The 23,595-nt window shown below is 44.1% G+C and overlaps 1 protein-coding gene across 1 annotated transcript in view; it reads right to left on the bottom strand.

Moving 5' to 3' along the window:
* Positions 1 to 22,865, bottom strand: part of LOC115101179 (regulator of G-protein signaling 3-like) — a 252,814-nt gene extending 229,949 nt beyond the window's left edge. The window contains 5 exon segments of the mRNA XM_065004781.1: positions 1,393 to 1,461; positions 1,706 to 1,800; positions 2,827 to 2,885; positions 5,929 to 5,979; positions 22,428 to 22,865. Of these exon segments, the coding sequence (XP_064860853.1) occupies positions 1,393 to 1,461; positions 1,706 to 1,800; positions 2,827 to 2,885; positions 5,929 to 5,979; positions 22,428 to 22,506 (353 nt within the window). The 5' untranslated portion in view covers positions 22,507 to 22,865.
* Positions 22,866 to 23,595: the final 730 nt, after the last annotated feature.

The following is a 23,595-nucleotide window of genomic DNA, read 5'->3' as shown; positions in this document are numbered from 1 at the left end:
CATTGACCCTGTTATAACCAAGGCTAGTAGAGGAAAGGAGGCGAGAGTAACTCCAGACACACAGCCGCAGCCTCTGCATCAATTATAAAGGGCAGCTTTGCACTTCAACCGGAGCTGACAGTTTGTGTGTGTGTGTGTGTGTGTGTGTGTGTGTGTGTGTGTGTGTGTGTGTGTGTGTGTGTGTGTGTGTGTGTGTGTGTGTGTGTGTGTGTGTGTGTGATAATGCTGATAAGTAGAAGCAGAGGGATATGCATTCCTTCAACATTCATCATCAAAAATCTAAAACCCTTTAACCCTTTGGGTGATACATGTTGCTTGAGGAGTATCTACCAACAGAGTCTGCAGAGAAGCTGGGGATGGCATGGGCTGGCTTGATGTTCCTGACCTGTCTCCCTCCCCCCCCTGCTGGATGTGACCATTGATTCCCCCTACTCAAGCCTGCATCAGAGGAGCTGGGGATGGCATGGGCTGGCTTGATGTTCCTGACCTGTCTCCCCCTGCTGGATGTGACCACTGATTCTCCCCTACTCAAGCCTGCATCAGAGGAGCTGGGGATGGCATGGGCTGGCTTGATGTTCCTGACCTGTCTCCCCCCCCCTGCTGGATGTGACCACTGATTCCCCTACTCAAGCCTGCATCAGAGAAGCTGGGGATGGCATGGGCTGGCTTGATGTTCCGGACCTGTCTCCCCCCCCTGCTGGATGTGACCATTGATTCCCCCTACTCAAGCCTGCATCAGAGAAGCTGGGGATGGCATTGGCTGGCTTGATGTTCCTGACCTGTCTCCCTCCCTGCTGGATGTGACCATTGATTCCCCCTACTCAAGCCTGCATTAGAGAAGCTGGGGATGGCATGGGCTGGCTTGATGTTCCTGACCTGTCTCCCTCCCTGCTGGATGTGACCATTGATTCCCCCTACTCAAGCCTGCATCAGAGAAGCTGGGGATGGCATGGGCTGGCTTGATGTTCCTGACCTGTCTCCCTCCCTGCTGGATGTGACCATTGATTCCCCCTACTCAAGCCTGCATCAGAGAAGCTGGCGATGGCATGGGCTGGCTTGATGTTCCTGACCTGTCTCCCTCCCTGCTGGATGTGACCACTGATTCCCCCTACTCAAGCCTGCATCAGGGCATCAGAGGAGCTGAGAACAGCGTGGCAGAGGAGAGTGCTGAGGGGGGAGAATGAAGGCTCTTGACTGACTTTCAGGAGACTGTTGCAGGCTTGGCCTTTGTGCTTCCCACCAGAGTTGGATGTGATCTGGACGCGGCAGCCTCTGTTGAAGACTATTGTCCAGCCCAAGAACTACATGTCCTTTTTTTAAGCATCTTTTAGATTTTCTGTATAAATATTGTATTATCATAATCATTATCATCACCATGCCATTGATTGATACCTTGAGATTTGGTCACAGTTCCACATGGTGAACAGTAGCCTTTTATGATGCTGCTCCTCAGTGACGACACTGAAAACAACAGAAACACCATCCGTCAATTCCTAGGGGCCTATCGCAAACTAATACAGTATAATGGCAATTAATATCAATTGAAAGCACCTGAGGCATGAGTGATAACAACAACAACAACAACAAAAAGTCACACACACAGACAAATGCCGATTCACAGATGGATGAAAATATGTTGTTGAAAATCGAAATGTTAGTGTTGTGGCCAGTACTTGAGATAGTATACGAAAATATTTGGGCTCACACGTAAAAGGTTTCCATGAAGATGGGGCACTTGGAGTCCGGCACCATCTTAGTCTTCTGTCTGCCTCCAGGATCATCATCAGGTACCACACCGAACTGAGACAGAACACGTTTAAATGACATTTGACTCATTTAGCAGACCCTCTTACCCAGAGCGACTTACAGTTAGTGCATTCATCTTAAGATAGCTAGGTGGGACGACCACATATCACAGTCAGAGTAAGTACATTTTTCCTCAAAGTAGCTAGAGTCAAAGTCTAATTTTTAAAAAAGGAACGTGCAAGGCATTCTTTTCTTTTTGGGGGGAGGGTTGGGTGAGAAGGGTGTGGGAGGGTGGGTGCTGTGGGATTATTTAAGATACTTTTTGAAGAGGTAGGGTTTCAGATGTTTCAGAAGATGGACAGGGACTCTGCTGTCCTAGCTCAGGGGGAAGCCGGTTCCACCATTGGGGTGCCAGAACAGAGGAGAGCATGGACTGGGATGAGCGGGAACTGCCCTCCCTTAAGTGTGGGAGAACCAAGAGACCAGATGTGGCAGGACGAGTACTCTGGTTGGCGTGTGAGAGTTCCAATCAAACCAGCATTATGGTATTTATGCACTTCCTCATTTACTTCATAATATGATTCAATATAATCACATTTGTGTGGACAGTACTTGCATAGGACAGTATTTTGTAAACAAAGACTCGTCATGAGTTGCGTTGGTGAGCTTGGACTGGGATTTCCAGACTGAGACTGACTAACGTTGTATTCACATCGGCATATACTCTGTGTAGACACAGAGAGTGGAAGACTAGAGCTGTCACTCTATGTTACTGAGTGTAACCTAGCAGATAGCTCAGAGTCTGTGACAGCGCAGTACGTCCTCCGCGTCTGTCTCCTAAACCCTCGCACACACACACAGACACATGCACGCACACACACAATATAATACAGCCGGCACTAATCCGTCTGCCCTGTGCCAAGGTCTGCTGAGAGATGAAATCTGAACAAACAGGAAATCTAAATCCAGCCTTAACGAGGGGTTATGACTTCTGCTATTAGTTTAGCAGACCCGCTGTGTGTGTGTGTGGGGGGGGGGACCAAAGCATGCACACGCTGCCGTGGAGGCAGTGTCACATACCTTAACATACGAGTCACATGTGGCGTGTTTCTTTCCCATAAGGCTCTTTGCCTCCATAACTGTGGGTACAAGATTGGGTATGTAGAAATTAATAATTCACAACAAACAATGAAATACCATCAGGACAATAAAGGGGACACATTTGTTGTGTGACTGGTCTCTGGTATTCAGTGAACCTACATGTATGATGAGAGGTTAGGGCGATGGAAGAGGTAGAATTACACCCTTTGATATCATAAGGAACACAGTATATAAACCAAATCATAAAATGGTTTGAGATTGAGATTTAAGAGTGAGATACATTGAATTTAATCCAGGCCTAGATCCTCTTCCACTGGTACACAGTGAGGTTGAAACTATCTGTGTGTGTGAGGGCACTAGGTGACATGTCCCACTTTACCTCCCCACTACTGCAACACAACCTCCACTTTACCTCCCCACTGCTGCAACACAACCTCCACTTTACCTCCCCACTGCTGCAACACAACCTCCACTTTACCTCCCCTCTGCTGCAACACAACCTCCACTTTACCTCCCCACTGCTGCAACACAACCTCCACTTTACCTCCCCTCTGCTGCAACACAACCTCCACTTTACCTCCCCACTACTGCAACACAACCTCCACTTTACCTCCCCACTGCTGCAACACAACCTCCACTTTACCTCCCCACTGCTGCAACACAACCTCCACTTTACCTCCCCACTGCTGCAACACAACCTCCACTTTACCTCCCCTCTGCTGCAACACAACCTCCACTTTACCTCCCCACTGCTGCAACACAACCTCCACTTTACCTCCCCTCTGCTGCAACAAACCTCCACTTTACCTCCCCACTGCTGCAACACAACCTCCACTTTACCTCCCCACTGCTGCAACACAACCTCCACTTTACCTCCCCACTGCTGCAACACAACCTCCACTTTACCTCCCCACTCTGCTGCAACCTCCACAACCTCCACCTCCACTTACCTCCCCACTGCTGCAACACAACCTCCACTTTACTTCCCCACTGCTGCAACACAACCTCCACTTTACCTCCCCTCTGCTGCAACACAACCTCCACTTTACTTCCCCACTGCTGCAACACAACCTCCACTTTACCTCTCCACTGCTGCAACACAACCTCCACTTTAATTCCCCACTGCTGCAACACAACCTCCACTTTACCTCCCCACTACTGCAACACAACCTCCACTTTACCTCCCCACTGCTGCAACACAACCTCCACTTTACCTCCCCACTACTGCAACACAACCTCCACTTTACCTCCCCACTGCTGCAACACAACCTCCACTTTACCTCCCCACTGCTGCAACACAACCTCCACTTTACCTCCCCACTGCTGCAACACAACCTCCACTTTACCTCCCCACTACTGCAACACAACCTCCACTTTACCTCCCCACTGCTGCAACACAACCTCCACTTTACCTCCCCTCTGCTGCAACACAACCTCCACTTTACCTCCCCACTGCTGCAACACAACCTCCACTTTACCTCCCCACTGCTGCAACACAACCTCCACTTTACCTCCCCACTACTGCAACACAACCTCCACTTTACCTCCCCACTACTGCAACACAACCTCCACTTTACCTCCCCACTACTGCAACACAACCTTCACTTTACCTCCCCACTGCTGCAACACAACCTCCAATGGTGACATATTATTTCAGAGAGTGTGCTGCACTGGTGGGTGTCACCGTGCTGGGGACACTGTGTGTGTGTGTGTGTGTGTGTGTGTGTGTGTGTGTGTGTGTGTGTGTGTGTGTGTGTGTGTGTGTGTGTGTGTGTGTGTGTGTGTGTGTGTGTGTGTGTGTGTGTGTGTGTCTGACGGAGGCACACACACAGCCTGGCCTCTGACTTGAGCTGGGTTGACATTTGTTCCCTTTGTGTTTTCCCTTTAGGCTGCAGAATGACTCTCCACCACAGCCACACAAATTAGAGAGCAAACAGCAAACAGCAACAGAGAAACAGAGAGTGAGGAGAACAAGATGCCAGTGCAAAATAGCTTGGCAGTAAGGCAGAAACCATACAGAAACCCCACTATGATTTGCATAAAGAGCTGCACAATTCTCATACAAAGCACAATTTATATTCTACAGTGCCCTCCGTAATTATTGGGACAGTGAAGCAGTTTTTCTTCTTTTTGGCACTATACTCCAAAGGTTATTCCCCCATTTTAGGACACAATGACTATGGAGTTTAAGATCACACTGTCAGCTTTCATTTGAGGGAATATTCATCCATATCGGGTGAAACGTTTAGAAATTACAGCAGTTTTTGTACATAGTCCCCCCATTTTAGGGCACCAAAGGTACTGGACAAATTCACTTATTTGTGTATTAAAGTTGTAAAAAGTAAAGTATTTGATCCCATATTCATAGCACACAATGACTACATCAAGCTTGTGACTCAAAATGTGTTGGATGCATTTTCTGTTTGGTTTGGTTGTGTTTCAGATGATATTGTGCCCAATTGAAATGAATGATAAATTATGTATTGTGTAATTTTGGAGTCACTTTTATTGTAAATAATTATAGAATACGTTTCTAAAAACTTCTACATTAATGTGGATGCCACCATGATTACAGATCATCTTGAATGATGTGTGAATAATGATAAGTGAGAAAGTTACAGACGCTCAAATATATTACCCCCAAGACATCCTAACCTCTCACCATTACAAGAACAGGGGAGGCTAGCATTTGGGGGGTATGATATTTGTGTATCTGTAACTTTCTCACTTTACTTTTTACTAATAAGTGAATTTGTCCCAATTATTTTGGTGCCTTAAAATGGGGGGACTATGTACACAATTACATTTCTAAATGGTTAACACGATATGGATGAAAATACCCTCAAATTAAAGCTGTCAGAATCCTAACTTTTGGAGTATAGAGCCGAAAGAAGAAATAATATTTCACCGTCCCAGTAACTAGAGGGCATAGTATATTCTGTGAATGAACTTACCATGTTCATAAGTGCCACACTATCAAACCTATTTAACCATGTTAAAAGAAGACAACTGTTTTACATGTCTGTGGTGGAATTGACAACATGGAGCCTGCTGACGGGAGGATGACATCCTGGTACTCACCATGGACGATAAGGAGTCCATCCTCTGGGGTGATTGACAGCTTCAGCTGACCTATAGGCAGAGAGCAGACAAGAAGAGATTCCTAATGATTGGGTCAAACATAGCGGTGCATCCATGTGCAACTGTGCTAGCGTCCTCTAGTCTAGTCCAGAACAATATGTGTGCTTAATCAGTAGGCTTAATAGACGTGAATACATTGTATAACCTTGAGCATGAATATTTGCTTTTATGAATCTCTGGATTTCCTTTTTGCATCTCCAGGATCTGAGATAAGAACATTTCCTGTGTAGTGTGGAAGGAAGATGGAGGGGGGTGGGGGGTGGGGGGGGGGGGGGCATTGCCTTGCTGATTACACACACAGAAGAGATCTGCACTGTCATTAACACAAGTAACTCAGTGTTGTATTGTGTTCTTGACTTAAACAGGATAGGTGCTGGGAGCTGGCAGTGCCCACACCCAAAGTAAACAGAATTGGCAGAGTTTGCAATCAATCTACGGTTGCTGTGTCCTGGGGCTTTGTGTGTTAGCATATCAACCATGCTGCTATTTACCCTGTGTGATATTGACTTTGGCACTGTAGCTAAACCCTACCCACCCCCATTATTATATAAAGATTGGATTGGACCAGCTAGGTATGACACTGGCCCAGTGTGCCTAGTGATGTTTGAGATTCCCACACTGAAGTTGGCATGACTTTCTAGTTAGACTACTGTATTTGTCCTTGAACAACTAGCTGGAAACACTGTTTAAGCATGTGGTGGGTCACTAGAAGGGAGGTTAAGTGGGTCAGAATCTCAAAACGTTGAGAACTATGGGCTGGGGAGAGTTGAGGAATCTAAGGTAAAGCACGGTCATGGAAGGGAAGAAGGAGGTATTTCCAAGACAGGGGTAAGTACCAGGACATGGAGGGGATCGAAGGAGTGCAGTTTACCAGGACAGAGAGCAACTGTAGCTTTTTAGAAATGAAGGGCACAGCCTGACAGAGAGGGAGTGAATTAATAGAGCTTGGCAGACGAGGGAGCATTGAGCTCGGTGCATTACACCCCACAGACCCTGATGCTACACTGCTTTACACAGAGAGGGCACACACGCACATACACACAGACACACACACACACACACAAATCACATAACAGTGTTTTATAACACCTTGAGGAATCTTATTTACACCAAACCCTGTTTTGGCTTTGTGCACCTGCAAATCAAATATCACTTATTGTTCTTTATTTCTGAACAGTGCCTGCTTTAAATGCTGAATAGTACACAGCCCATTAGAGGGCTTGAAATAATTCAGCTGAAGGTGAGAAAGCAGTAAACCTGAACACATTAGCTTTAAAGATCAACAACAAGTGGTGAAACTCCTAATGCTGGAATGAGGAGGTTAGCTAAGGAGCTGCTAAGTGAGGTTTGGACACAGTGGAGGAAACAACAGCTGGCTATAACAACAGAATGAGATTTAAATATGATCTCAAATAGACCCAGTAGTCAACCAGGTGATTGTTGTGTAAGAAAACATATTAAAGAAGCCTTAACTGGCTCAATCAAACTGAGTCACCTATTCCCAAAACAGACAATGGGAGTTCCAGGCAATGGGAGTTCCAGGCAATGGGAGTTCCAGGCAATGGAAGTTCCAGGCAATGGGAGTTCCAGCACACTACAAGATGGCATTACTCTCAATGCCATCACGTGGCCAATCAATGACTAAATCAGAAATGACAAGGATTCACATACCGTATACTTTCATTTAATCTCATGAGCTGTTACGAAGTCTGTAGGAATTCCCTGGTTGAAACAGGTTAAACAGTAAAGGAAATAAAGAGAGGAGGAGTTCAATGCTTAGCCAACTGTATGTGCATGCCTGGGGTAGTAGGAGTAATGCCATCTCCTGCGCTGTCTGTGTCTGTGGCAGCAGTGTGGAGCTACTGGAGCGTTCTTCAATAGCTTGCCATGACGTTAGGGTGGTGGGAGGTCAGAGGGAAAGACCCAGTGTCTGGCGCTAACCAGTCCAGAGAGGAGAACTGTGCTCGGGGCAGAGATAACGGGAGAGACTGGAGACAATGGGAACGCATCTGATGCACCTGTCACTGGCATGCCAGTCTCCATAGTGAAGGACTGAAACTGGTAGAGGGTAGGAGACAGGAAGAGACGGGGAGACACAGAACGACACTGGAACTGGGAGCCATTGAGAGAGACTGGGAGAGAAGTTGAGAGACAGAAGGGGAGACTAGGAGAGACTGTGACAGAAATAAAAATGGGTCAGACTAGGAAAGCCTGACAACAATGGGCATCTATCCTTTTGGCATACCAGCTCCCAGCTCATGTCACACAGAGCAGAACCCAGCCACAGTACCAGAGGCAGGACAAAGGACACAGAGAGTTCAGAGACAACAATGGCTTGGACAACACTACAGAGTTTCAACTTTATTCAATCAAACAATCAATCTAATGTATTTATAAACCTCTTTTTACATCAGCAGATGTCACAAAGTGCTTATACAGAAACCTAGAGGGCAATTGGTGTTGCAGCGAAGGTGAATAAAACACAGAACATATAACATCCACATGGGTCACAATGCACACAGTTACACTAAATACAATGAGCTAGTACATCATGTCATAGGGTTCATCATGTCGACAGCCTTCAATATGAATATACTCAGTCGGCCTACTAGTGATCAGCATTAGCAGCAGCACAAACGTACAGCAAGCCAAAGTTGCCTAATAAGTAAGGTGCTCTGTGCATTCTTAGAATGTCTAGTCAACAAAATATCAACAATGTGCCGACAAAACAAAAAAGCATCATCAACGTCATCATCTTCCTCATCAACAACATATTACCATCGTCATCCCCAGCCGGCGCAGAGTTCTTCTTTGTAGAGAAGAAGGACAAAACCCTGCATCTGTGCATCGACTACTGAGGTCTCAGCGACATCACGGTGAAGAAACGCAACCCGCTACCTCACATCTCCTCGGCCTTCGAGCTGCTCCAGAGGGGCACCGTGTTCTCCAAGCTGGACCTACCGAACGCCTACCACCTGGTGCGCAACATGTTAAACCGGTTCGTCTTCGTCTACCTCGATGACATCCTTTTCTTCTCCCACTCCACCCAAGAACATGTGCTCTACGTCCGACAGATTCTGCAAAGAACCCATTACTCCTGACAATAGTCGACCAATTAGTCTACTCCCTACACTCAGTAAGATATTGGTGGGTACTGTAAGTAGACAAATGTGGGAGTGCATGGAAAAGAATGATCTGATTACAGCCAATCAGCATGCTTATCGCAGAAACCATTCCACTACCACTGCATTGGTTGACATGACTGACCAGTGGCTCAATGCTATGGATAATGGCACATTTGTAGGTGTACTATTTATAGATTTCAATGCAGCATTTGATTTAGTGGATCATGAAAAAGTGCTGTTGGTCTGTTCAACTAGGAAAAGGCCAAAACAGCATGGGATACAATGAAGTATGGGAGGAGAACAAATTGAAGAAGTGTCAGAAACCAAACTATTGGGAGTGCAGCTAGACAACTGCTTATCATGGTCTTCTCAAATAACTAATCTATGTAAAAAAATATATATATTAAAACAGCATGCATAATCAGAAGGATATCTAAATATTTACCAGGAAAAATTATTCAGCAAATAACACAAGCATTAATTGAGAGTCAGGTGAACTATTGTTCGGTGGTCTGGGGAAATGCATCATCAAGTGAAGTTAGGAGGCTGCAGATTGCACAGAATAAAGCAGCAAGGATTGTTTTAAGGTGGAGATATGGTTCTTCTGTTGCAGTCATGCGCAGTGTTCTTGGTTGGTCATCAATCGACAATGTAATTGAAAAAAACATGCTTATTTTATTTTATAATATACATCATTTAAAACGGCCAAGTTCTATTCACAACGGTATTCAGTTGGTAAGAGACAGACATTCCGTAAATACTAGGAATAGATTGTCCACCATCTATGTGTTATCCAGACAGAAAAAGAGAAATAGGCAAAAGAACATTTAGATTTAGAGCAATAAAGAAATGGAATACATTAACTAAGCTAACTAGAAACCTTTCAATATATAAATTTAAACCGTATTTTAAAACAATGTAAATATAGTATATAGAAATGTTGTGGGACTATAGTAGATGAAGAATCAATATTTTTTAGATTTAGTATTTATTGGGTCATTATGCTAGTATATTATGTTTGTTTGTAATAGTGTGTTATATGTGAAAGTGTGTTTGAATTATAAATTGTATTTTAATGTTTAAGGACTCTTAGAAGATTAGTCCAAATGGGGACTAAAAGAGATCCTAATAAAATCAAGTCAAATCTCAATGCCTCCTGGAGAGCAAGCTTTTTGTAAAAGCTGAGAAGTGTGAATTAATTCGGTCCACCATCCCCTTTCTGGGCTACATCATTACTGCAGGGAGTGTAGAGATGGATCTCGGGAAGGTGAGAGGGGTGGGGGATTGGCCCCAGCTCACATCCAGAGTCCAGCTGCTGCGGTTACTGGGCTTCGCCAACTTTTATCGGTGCTTTATCCGGGGGTACAGCACCCTGGCTTCCCCCTGTCTGCACTCACCTCTCCCAAGGTTCCGTTCACGTGGTCTCCAGCTGCTGATTGGGCGTTCTGGGATCTCAAACACTGCTTCACCACAGCTCCCATCTTGGTTCATCCTGACCCGTCCCGCCAGTTCGTGATGGAGGCTGATGCTTCTGATGTTGGAGTGGGGGCTGTCCTGTCCCAGCGTTCTGCCCTGGATCTCAAGTTACATCCCTGTGCATTCTTCTGCCACCGCCTCAACGCCACAGAGAGGAACTACTATGTGGGGAATTGTGAGCTGCTTGCAGTGAAGTTGGCGTTGGAGGAGTGGAGGCACCGGCTGGAGGGGGCGGAACATCCATTCATTGTGTGGACCGACCACAAGAACCTGGAATATCAGTGCAACCCCAAGCGCCTCAATTCCAGGCAGCCTATATGGGCCCTAGGGTTCACCCGGTTTAACTTCTCCTTCTCCTACCGGCCGGGATCCTAGAACTTCAAGCCAGATGTGCTGTCACGCCGCTATAGCCCCACAACTTCTACCCCAGAACCTGAGACCATAGTTCCCACCTCCTGCCCGGTGACAGCACTCAGCTGGGGAATAGGGAAGCAGGTTTGGGAGGCGCTGCGCTCCCAGCCAAACCACGGGGAGGGGGGGCGTCCAGATAACCGGATGTTCATGCCTGACGTGGTTTACATGCCTGACGGGGGCCTGGGTGGAAAGCAAGTCTGGAAGAGGGCCCACTCTTCCAGACTTGCTTGCCACCCAGGCCCCCGTCAGACTCTGGCTTTTATGCAACAACGCTTTTGGTGGCCTACCATGGTCCCTGACTTCTCCTCATTCGTCGCCACTTGCAAGGTTTGCTCACAAAACAAGACTCCTCGGCAAGCTCCGGCTGGTCTCCTCCAAACTCTGCCTGTCCCTCACCATCCCTGAGCTCACATTTCCCTGTCTTTGTCACGGGTCTTCCCCTGTCTGATGACAACACCGCCATCGTGACTGTGGTGGATCGGTTTTCCAAAGCCACCCACTTGATTCCTCTCCCAAACTACCCTCTGCCAAAGAGACTGCCCAGCTCATGGTGCAGCACGTCATCCAGATCCATGGACTACCAGTTGACATGGTCTCTGACCGGGGCCCTCAGTTCTCGGCATTCTTCACCCTCATTGGGTTGTCGGCCAGCAGGCCTTTCACATTTTGAGTGTTCCCTGAGGTATCAGCCCCTCTCTTCCTTGAGCAGGAAGAAGAGGTCGGCATACCTTCTGCCCAGATGCTTGTCCTCCCCGCTGTCGGCCCTCCTCAAGACCACCTCCAAGTATCGACAACAAGCGGCTCGCCACCGGACCCCGGCTCCCCGGTATCATCTCGGGCAGAAGGTATGGCTGTCCACCTGTGATCTGCCCCTCTGGGTGGAATCCTGCAAACTCTCCTCCCGGTTTATCGACCCGTTTCCCATCTCCAAAATCATTAGCCCCGCTGCTGTTCATCTGCTGTTGCCCCGTACCCTTCGTATACATCCTACCTTTCATGTGTCCAGAGTTAAACCCATGTCTCACAGGCCTTTGTCTCCTGTTTCCAGTATACCAGTGTCCTTGGTTTGTCTGTTGCCAGTTCGTTTTGCCCGTAAAAACTACCAGCGTTTGTTTCCCTGCTTCTGCCTGTTTTCCTGCTCCTGTTTTCTAGTCCTTCCCGGTTTTGACCATTCTGTCTGCCCTGACCCTGAGACTGCCTGCCGTTCTGGACCCTTTACACCCTCTCTGGATTATTGACCCCTGCCGGCCCTGACCCTGAGACTGCCTGCCGTTCTGGACCCTTTACACCCTCTCTGGATTATTGACCCCTAACTGCCCTGACCCTGAGCCTGCCTGCCATGTTGTACCTTACCCCATCTTACTGGATTATTGACCCCTGCCGGCCCTGACCCTGAGACTGCCTGCCGTTCTGGACCCTTTACACCCTTTCTGGATTATTGACCCCTGCCTGCCTTGACCTGTCGTTTGCCCCTATGGTTGTAATAAACTCTTGTTACTTCTACACTGTCTACATTTGAGTCTTACCTAAACGTGATAGGATGTGTCAGTTCTCGAAATGGCTGCGACAATCATCAGTGTGCAGAATATAGGGCAGTGGTGAGATAGGACAGACCTGAAGTCAGCCTGTTGATGGTGACTTTAAAATGATATGGCTCCCTTTCTATTTGGGGATGAAAGTTAGAGTATCAACTGTGCCATAATCATGTTAAATTAATCCAATTAAGTATGGCTAATACTTTGGCAAGCCAAGGGACACTTGGAAATATATGTTCAATTAAACTTAGTGGCATAAAGACTATGCAGTATAAATAAAAAGCCGTAAAAAAGCGGTCACACATGGGCGTATGGAGCAAGAGACGCCAACCCTGGTCCTGGAGACCTATAGAGTGCATGAGTCTGAATACACACTGTAGATCTCCAGGACCAAAGTTGTTGACCACTACACTATATACAGTATACAGTACACTACACATCAAAGCACCCAACCACCCACCTACCAACTATACAGGACATCTTATGCATCATCGGTCAAAGACAACGCCAACACAATGGCCTCAGCAGGCGGCCATCTTGCTGTCTCCTGTCAGACAGGCCAGTGAAGGCTACAGGAGACAGCCAGTGAACTGTTGCTAATGAGACCTTGTACCCTGGTAACCAGCGGGAGCCTGAGCCAAGTCCAACGTTGTTTCATTAACTGAACCCTGTCAGAAATCTTCTCTCTCTTTCTGTCTCTTTCTCTTTAAGCTCTGAATCCCTCCACTGCTTATTTGTCTATTTACAGTTCGAAGGCAGAGAGGAGGCATTTCAAAGAAATTCAATCAGAGACCGAAGTGTTTCATTATCAAACACACTGCATCAATAGAACAGCTGGATAAATGATTAGGCGATTGAGAGAGTACAGATCACACCGCTTTTCATGTTACCTCACCACTCTGTGCTGACTGGGTAACTGTAGCAAACTTGCAAGAGCTTTTTTTATTTTTTATATATTGCTTATCTGAAATGGAGAGAAAATGGAATGAAAGACTGATTATAGGCATGAAAAGCTCTCAATGACTCAACAATGTATTTTAGTTGCTAGCAGAGAGAGAGAGAGAGAGAGAGAGAGAGAGAGAGAGAGAGAGAGAGAAGATTTGATGGATTGGAAATTATTTTCCCACCGTAGCAACTGGCTTTTTGTGGTTTTACGCTAAACAGTACTACTCAATTCCTAATTTTATGATTGGATCCCCACACCGCCAATTATGCTTGGTTTGGCCCTCATCCTCGAGGCCGTGGTTTGAGAAGTGAAAATAGTTGTGCAGGGCTTGTAAAGAGAACAGAGCAATAGTTCCTCTCTCTCTCCACTCTCTTCTTAACAAACCCCTAATTCTGTGTGCTAACTGGTAACAAATAAAAAAGTACAGTCACATTTAACATGGTAGATTCATAAGCACAAATAAGAATTATATAGAGCAGGATATTTTTCAAGGTTTCTAATTGCGAAGTGGTGGGAGTGAAAAACGAGCGATAATTTGCCATGTTTATATTTGGCTCAATTTTGTTAGTTCAAAGACAACAATGGTAGTATTATAAACTTTGAAACAACTGGTTTGAGGTAGGCTTCACTAGAGAACTAGAGAAAAGAGAAAAGGAAAGAGAAAAGCTGTTTCTCCAAACCTCAGGCAGTATAAGCTGAAGCATGCCAGTCAGAGGCAGCCTGTCTGTCTCCTTATTTATGTTTAGAAAACAAATATGAAAACCTAAATTATGGGGGGAGCACTCATCATGTTTATGAGAGCACCCTAATAATCACCCTAAGAATACTTCCAGAACCAACTTTATATGTTGGTGCCTACCCTAGTATTTGTGAAATGTGCCTACCCTAGTATTTATGAACTGTGCCTACCCTAGTATTTATGAAATGTGCCTACCCTAGTATTTATGAAATGTGCCTACCCTAGTATTTGTGAAATGTGCCTACCCTAGTATTTATGAAATGTGCCTACCCTAGTATTTATGAAATGTGCCTACCCTAGTATTTATGAAATGTGCCTACCCTAGTATTTATGAAATGTGCCTACCCTAGTATTTATGAAATGTGCCTACCCTAGTATTTGTGAAATGAAGTATTTGTGAAATGGGCCTACCCTAGTATTTATGAAATGTGCCTACCCTAGTATTTGTGAAATGTGCCTACCCTACTATTTATGAAATGTGCCCCTAGTATTTATGAAATGTGCCCTAGTATTTATGAAATGTGCCTACCCTAGTATTTATGAAATGTGCCTACCCTAGTATTTATGAAATGTGCCTACCCTAGTATTTATGAAATGTGCCTACCCTAGTATTTATGAAATGTGTCTACCCTACTATTTATGAAATGTGCCTACCCTAGTATTTATGAAATGTGCCTACCCTAGTATTTATGAAATGTGCCTACCCTAGTATTTATGAAATGTGCCTACCCTAGTATTTATGAAATGTGCCTACCCTAGTATTTATTGATAGAGATGCACAGCAGTAAGCTGGTTTATTTATTTTCTTCTTGATTTCAAAATGGAAGGGAAACCAGGTACCGGTGTTTGTGTGTACTGTATCTAGATGAGTAAAAGGTATTCTTATACCATATTCTGTGTAACATAGTAGCAGTTCATTCAATTGGGGGAGGTAAGGGGGCATGGGATGTTCCCTCGTGATGAAAGGGGTCGTGACTGAACAAATTTGAGAATCACTGATCTTGCTAATGATTAGCAAAAATACAGATGGGCATGCGTCAGCCTATTTATTAGAGCCACTGTGCTGCATCAGTTGGGCCACAGGTGATTATGTTTATTGCCTGACAATATGGACCAATATGATGTCAAGCTCATTTTTGGAGGAGAACATTTTATTTAAATGATATGACCATTCATTCATTTTGGAGTAGAAAAGTCACCAGGGCTGCGTTCATTTAAAGAAAAATGTAATGCAACGATCAATTAAACGGAAACGGTGCTGTTCTAAAACAACCAGTTGAAAAACAGGGAGACGTTGGGCTTCAAATATGTCACTCGTTGCTTCAAGCTAGAGGTCTTCACGGGTTTTTTTTTACAGTTTTTCTCAATTGCTAAAACACAATTTCTGAAACCTTGCTCCATTTCCTGAAAACATTAAATACAAAACCTCATCGTCAAGCACTATTTACATAACCTCTGACTCCTCTTGCAAATTGAAACATTCGCCTCAAAACAGTTTAACTTGTGTTCAAAATCAAACACTGCTCTCAAAATCATAAACAAAGTGATCAAAATGATATACACTCTCAAGCAGTCAGTAAACAATACACAGAAAAATAGAAAACACATTGTTCAAAACATACAATTCTCAGGAGAAGTTCATTTTTAATCTAAAAAAATATTCATATTTTTTTGTCATTGTCTTTTGATGAACGAAAACATGTTCTATCATAGTAGCTCAAAATTGATCAGAAATTACTACTCTGCTTTGCTCTTTGCAATTTTGTTTTCTGTTCTTCCTCCTCCTTGTACCCCTATTTTTACAGTACTTCACCCTGCATCTCACAAACTTGTCCTTTGTCTCTGTGATACTGTAATTCTTGTTCTTTGTTGATATGAACCTGCAACCAGTCAAAATCTATTGAGCAGTCAGTACTGTTAATAAATGGAAAGCACAATGTTCAGGGCCGTACAATTTGTCCATTGTACAGTATACAGCCTACAATCCACTGTACTACAGTATCCATTCTCTCCATTGCTCTCTGAACTGGCTTATATTGGTTGTGTCGCATCATTTGAAACAGGTTAAATCAATTTTGAGTGGTTGTGTTCAATCAATGACATGTGTTCTCTATTTGTATTTGATTGTTGCCACTTGTGTTTACCAGTATGGATGACATGTGCATTAGAGTGCAGAATGTGTTTTGAGAATGAAAATGTGTTTAGAGTTTTGCTGAAAAGTCTAAGTGAGATCTGCAAATGGTGTTTTACCATGTGAAATGGTTTAAGGTATTGACAACAGACTGCATTATTAGCTAAATGAGTCCAGGCAACTGAGAACTTTGTTCAGCCAATGGGTTTTAGTGTTTTAGCAATTGAGAAAAACGGTCAACTGAGACCGGTTCCAAATGGATCCGAGGACAGTCGGAAAAGGCCCGTGGAAAAACAGACCCGTGCCAGTTTGGATCCGAGAGACACAGATTCAAAAGAAGAAAGAAAAAGAAACCTTTGACTGGGTGCTGCCAGCACCATCAATAAACAAGTGATATTGGCCAAATTATCCACAGTTACGTGTCCTTAAAATCGACCTATAACAAATGGCAAAAAAACTATTTGTTGTGTTTGGATGTGTCGCATATCAAAACTTCATAGTCTATTGTTTTATTGTTTTTTCCTAAAACAATAAATGTCCACCTCACGGTTCAGCTGTTGGAGATTAGAGCACAAATGTATCAGGGCATTGTATGCATATAGGCCTATAGGACTAGGCTTCCACTGTATGATATTCATATTGTCGTGACGTGACTATCATTAATGTGATGACTGCTATTTATCGAATACGTAATATAGAATACGTAAACACACACAGTATAGGTTATTGATTACATACATAATACAATGAAAACAGGTCCCTAGTGGACTAACAAAATATACATTATTTTCCCATATTCCATCTCTCATCATTCCCAACATTCGGATGTTGAAATACATTGTCCCAGTGTTCATTGATTGATGTTGAAGTTTTTGGCGGCAAGAGTCTCTCACTCAGTAACAAAGGGATTTTTTCCTTCTCGATACTGCTGGGCAAGAGAGAGAAAGTTTACGACTGGCTGTTAAGTCATAAAACCGGCCCAACTCCTCCCTCTTTCCTCTCTGGTGGGAGAGAGGGGCGTTCTGGCTATCTGCCAGCCATGTGCCGAGCTGATCTGGCACCTTTGATCCTCACCAAGGAGACAGAGCATTAACAATATTTTTAAAAAGAAGCTTAGGCCAAGCCCTAGAGAGACCGAGAGAAAGATAGATATGCTAGTGCCATGTTCCCGACACTGACATTTCTTTATCCTTATCAGAAAGGCTACTACTGCTATATAGATATTGGCGTACAGAAGGAGGATCGTTCGGAAATTTCCAATCAGAATATTTTTTTATAAAAATAAGCATTATATTGTTAGATTGAAGGAGTAGCTCTGGTAGGCCTAAAACATTATTTTTCATCTCATGTTCAACTGTCAGTCAGTTGTAGCACCGGTGCACACGGCCTTCTTAGGCCTACAGTAGCTAAGCCAAATAATAGCCATACCACACCATACCTTCACAAACGTTTCACAATTTTATTGTTGTAATGTCAAATGTAAGTCAAGTAATACAAATAGGTTATTATATAGTGTTTTCTTTTTCAGGGTTTGAGTGCGAGTAGATATAGGCCTACCAGTATTCTATTGTATTGCGGCAAACACAACATTACAGTTGGACTTTAATTTAGCAAAAGAAAATGGCTCAACAGAATGAAACAAAACACTTGTTGCATATTTAAAGAGCTGGTTTAAACCTTCACAGAAGTTTTGAACAGGCTTGGCCAATATTGCAGCAATTACCAACAAGGCGAGTGCCTACCGTAGGCATCCCCAAACATTTGCAGCAATAAACTAATTATATTTCTTTTATTTATAATAATAATGATAAAACAAATGGTAATAAATACAAATATTAATAAATTCAAGTTTGAACATTTCATCAAGCCTGAATAGCGAGTTGCACACACACAGTCCAATCTAAAAGTTTGTTCAAGAACGATTTTTGGGGGAAACGTGACGTTCAGTACAAACCTGTACACAACGTAGCAAATGGTCAATTTAATTAAGCACAACCCAGAACAAATTTCCAATCATGTTTACTTTCTGAACTGTTAGAGTTATACCAACAGTTTAAAGTAATACAGAAATGATTGGTATTTCAGTTGTGGTTGGGATATATTGACCAAATTATCAGCAATGTTTGGGATGTATTTTCCCTTCAAAATTCACCAGAAACAACCCTTTCACAAACAGTTTTTTTTAAATGTCACAGGGAGGAATTCCCCCGGACCTCCCTAGAAGTGTGTTGACCCCCGGAACCCATTGACCCCCCAAAGTTACGCCCTTGAGCTAAGAATCCAAACCTCAGTTAGCCTGCATGAATAGAGTCATGTGAAAGGCTGATCACCCCTCTACACATGACATTTTTCTCTATAAAGTGAAATATTCATGCAGCTTTGAGAATCAAAGCAACAGCTTTCATTTAAATGAAATCAACTAGCAGAGTCGTTTTGGGGTGGGTGGGAGAGGGTAGGATATAGGCAGAGGAGAAAGAGAGGGGTGGGAGTGATGAAAAAGGAAAGAGAGAAAAACATGTTTTAAATGAGATGGATCAGGGTTATGAGACATCCCAGTACCCTTTTCGGAACAGTGGACAATAACCATTGCATCACAGACACTTATCTTACATAAGAAATTAAAGCATAACTGAGAGAAAAGTCTTCCACGGGAGAAGTGAAAGAAGCCATCTGTACTTCACTTGCACAAATTCATAGAGCTCAGTGTTTACACTATCATCTTCCATCTAGCCTCCTGTCAACTGTTTTACTCACAAAGATACCCGGCCGCAAACTCCAATAAGACGACAGACTAAATGCCGAAAACACTATCTAAATCTGTCAGCCTCCTCTCTGCCTACTTCTCTCCATTTTGACATCACCCAGTATTCTCCCTCTCTCCCCTAACAGCTGCTTACATAATTTACATACCACATTCTTCTATCTTTGCTTGTCACAGAGAAGCAGCACCAGCAGTACCTACAGCACAGAGCACAACGTTTCCCAGTGGTAGCCTGACAGTGCTGTCGTCACAATCAGCCCTAAAGTGCCTCTCTCAGCAAAGGACCTCAGCTAAGGGAAGGGGAAATGTATGTCGGCCTATGTAGCCAATTTCCTAATAGGTGGCTCTCAGAGGGGAAATCAGTGAATGGAGACTTAAGTGGCTCTTAATCCAGAGTGGCCGTTCAAGATCTGTCAAGTTCAATCGCGGTACCAAGCACACTGGGGCTTCCTGTTCTGGTTGGGTTCCGGCTGGCACAAGTGTGTGTGATTAATGGCCGTTTATGGGGTTGGCAAGGGCACATTAACGCTCGTGTTATTGATGGTATCCTCCTAAAATTCCACCAACCACCATTAATAAGGTCTGAGGTCAATGTGGAGGGTCAGCAAAGTCAGCAAATAAGATATTGTGTGTAAGCACCATATTCAAGGCAGAGGGATGAGGAGGAAACATGATTTGACCCCATTTCTGGGTCAATCTTTCAGGAGCTTTTCTTACATTTACATGCACCACATCTGCCAGTGTGACAACTGACGGATGAGAGAGGAAGACAAGTCAGCATTTTGGATTTAGGGGGCAAAACCTTCCACTTATCCAGGGAGAGGCAAACTAATAAACAACACATTGTGTATGTGGCAGTGCTTCTTCCCCCGATGGGCTAGAACACCACAAGCGAAAGCATTTACTGAAGGAACCCGGCAGACATGACCGGGTTTAAAACACGTAGAGGGCATGGGGCCAACGGCTTTGTGCAGGCTTTGCTGGTTTTATCATTCCTTTGTGTGTCATGTGAAAAAGAAGGAGGAAAGCATCTGCTGCACTACAGTAATGACTCGACAGATGTAATCCTCATCTCACGCTGCTGGTACACAGTTACTTCAGTCTCTCTGGGCCAAATACAACCTGATTATAGTGCAGTTATAGCTCTGTCTATTTTAAGTGTTTAGCTGGGATATAAAAAGGGTTTGAGAACATCCAGTGCAGATCATGATAACAACAACAATATACATGTATAATGCATACAGTGTCATATCGAATGGTTCAAACCAAGGGTTGGAACTGGTTTAGGAAACAGAACCGCAAACCTGAAAATAAGATTTTTGGGGGGCAGAACAGAATCAGAACCAGGAACGAAAGTGATCTATGCTGTTCCGGAACAGAACCATTATTTTAAAATCATTAGAGCTGGTAAATAATGTTATTTTACGTTCCATGCATTTTTTTCAAGTCCCACAAAAATGCAACAAAGTGCCTATGCACTCTGTTACTCAGAAGAATGGATTAACTTTTTCAATGCTAGTTAAGGATTCTATAGTTATCACATTTCACATTGGATTTATTAACTACAAAAAGTTAAGACGTGTTGTTATTTTAATTCTGGTGCCGCTCTGCACACACAAGCTTGTTAGCCATCTAGCTAGCTCTTGTCCAACATTTTTTTTCAAACAGTGGGTTGTTGTGGGTTGAACACTGCCTTGTTCAGAATGACAGATTTTCACCTGGTCAGCTCGGGGATTCGATCTTGCAACCTTTCGGTTACTAGTCCAACGCTTTCGGTTACTAGTCCAACGGCAGGTAGCCTAGTCTAACCACTAGACTACCTGCCGCCCCAACGTTAAGCCAACTCTCTGGTTCAAATACATTCAAAGTTATTTCATAGAAGCTGCTCCTTAGGTATTATTCTGTGAGCCTAATACAGATAATGCATGTCATAACAGCAATATGCCCAGCACTTCAAGCCAATCCTCCTCTTCCACCATCTCTCGCTCTCTCCACCCGCAAACTTTTGCATCTCGTGCCCTACACTTGTCTGTCCAATGCATGTAAATAGCCTGCCCGCTCCATAGCAAGCTGCTCTATCCGCAATGATTGGTGAAGTAATGAAATGTCGAGCTAGCTAAATGTAAAAAAATATATATAATAACAATGATTTCAGAGGCTAAGAAAGGAGCAGAAAGGAACTATATAAACCGTAACTTTTTTTTGGTTCGAACCGGTTCAGAACTTTATTTTGCTGGTCAGAATAGAGGAACGGAATGAAAAAAAATATGTTTCTGTTCAAAACGAAAAAATATAAAATGATTTTGGTTCCAACCCCTGATACAAACACCATGACCTGAGCCGACCCACCACCAATGTGTAGCACCCACAATTTGTGCTAAATCATAAAAGTATTGAATAGATGTAAAAGACTATAGATCATCTCCAAAACACATGCCTTTCCATTACTTGTTCATGTCTTTTCCAGAGGAGTATATTATATTTCCATATGTATTGTGTCTACTTATACTATCATTCTCTCATGGAACAAATCTGTGACCCCATTAAACCTTGAGCTCCATCTCAACTCCCCCAACCCCCTGGTGCCTATCCTAATGTTCCTCTCCTAGCTTCAGGCAGGACAGCTAAATACTACATTATTAATGAGTGTTGCCTTTTGAAACCAGGTGCATCGTCCTGTCTAAATACCATATATGAATAATTTAGCGTTTGAGAAACGAGGGGACCCTCATTACCAGCCAAATGACTTCCCAGCACACCTGAGCCCACTAAAGAGATGCTGGTAATAGGGACTCATGTTCAGGTATGGTGTATCGGTGTATCATGTCTGTCCATTGACCCGAATTCCTGCACTGTCACTGTCACCGTCTTTATCAATGAGGTGAAGGAACTGTCCAAGTGGCACTGAAAGTTACATTGACCCAAAAGGGTGGCGCTTGACTGACTTCTCAGAACTGACTCAGTGCGGACACACTTTACTAAAATATTAATCATAAATGAAAGTATTTTAGTGCTTGTGTCCATGGCTCTTGGCCTCAAGTGCAGATGGATAGAGAGAGTGAGAGGGAAAGAGAGAGAAAGAAAGAGAGATCGTCACCCCCATATGACTCAACCTCTGTAGCAGAGAGTCGACTCCCCATGGGTTACCAGGAAGTTGACTGGACAAACCCATCTGATTGGCTAGTGCTATGCTACAAGTGTACAATCACAACAAATACAAAAACCTACAGAATAACCCACCAAAATGACAATTAACCACTCAAACCTTTCACTTGGAGCCAAAAAAAGAGGAAAAAGAAGACTTGTACTCACCAAAAGTTTTCAGCGTGAACTCAGGTGAGTTGTCAGGTAGGTTGCTCGGGGTGACGATGTGTACACTGGGAGGTTCCATCCCAGACTGAGGCTACAGCGGGAGAGGAGAGGAGGTCAGAGGAGCCGAGGAAAGAACCAGAAACCAGATGCTATCTGCAGCTAGTAGAGAGAGATAGAGAGAGAAAAGAGAGAGAGAGAGAGAGAGAGAGAGAGAGAGAGAGAGAGAGAGAGAGAGAGAGAGAAAGAAAAGATAAAGAGAGAGAGAGAGAGCGAGAGAGTAAAATGGCAGACTGAGAAAGAGGAAAGCAAGGAGAGACAGAGTGGGAGGGGAGAGAGGAGCAGACTGAGCGCAGGGAAAAGAGAGAGAAAGGCAAAAACACAGCTATCCCTGTCAAGTCCACATGAATCCTTTCTTCTTGAGAGAGTGGGGGAAATCCAACTGTAAAAGAGAGAGAGAATGAATGTGCAGGAGGAAGGAGGGAGGACAAGGGCATGCCCAGGCAATGCCCTTTTAACCTCCTAACATCCAACCGCCTGTCACTTTGATAGAGTGACAATCATGGACACTTGTGATTGGTCAGGACAGGGGAAAGCATTTGATTGAAGGAACCAGAGGGTGGGGTTAAAGGAAAGGATGCTGGGTGACAATGGACCAATGCCTCCACCACATAAACCCCACACACACACGCACACACGCACGCACACACACACACGCATGCATGCACGCACGCACGCACGCACACACACACACACAGTTGTCCTGACACTATGATGTAGTATATCTCTCTGTAGTCACTCACACCAGCCTCTATGAATTAGTGATGGCTGGATTTAGCTTCAGTTTTTCCAAGGAACATTATACTTGTCGATACTGCAGAATGTATCTTTGTGTAAAACTCAACAAAAATAGGCTTCCATGACAATGATGATGACGATTGCAAAGTGTACACTGGGTGTACAAACAGTAACAACCCCTCCTAATATTGAGTTGCCCCCCTTCAATTCGTTGGGCCATGGACTCTACAATGATTCGGAAGCGTTCCACAGGGATGCTGGCCCATGTTGACTCCATTGCTTCCCATAGTTGTGTCAAGTTGGCTGGATGTCCTTTGGATGGTGGACTGTTCTTGATACACACAGGAAACTGTTGAGTGTGAAAAAACAGCAG

This window comes from Oncorhynchus nerka, linkage group LG19, assembly GCF_034236695.1.
Source record: "Oncorhynchus nerka isolate Pitt River linkage group LG19, Oner_Uvic_2.0, whole genome shotgun sequence".
NCBI classification, from domain to species: domain Eukaryota; kingdom Metazoa; phylum Chordata; class Actinopteri; order Salmoniformes; family Salmonidae; genus Oncorhynchus; species Oncorhynchus nerka.
The sequence above is the reverse complement of the archived record's forward strand: the minus strand, read 5'-3'. Positions and strand labels throughout refer to the sequence as shown.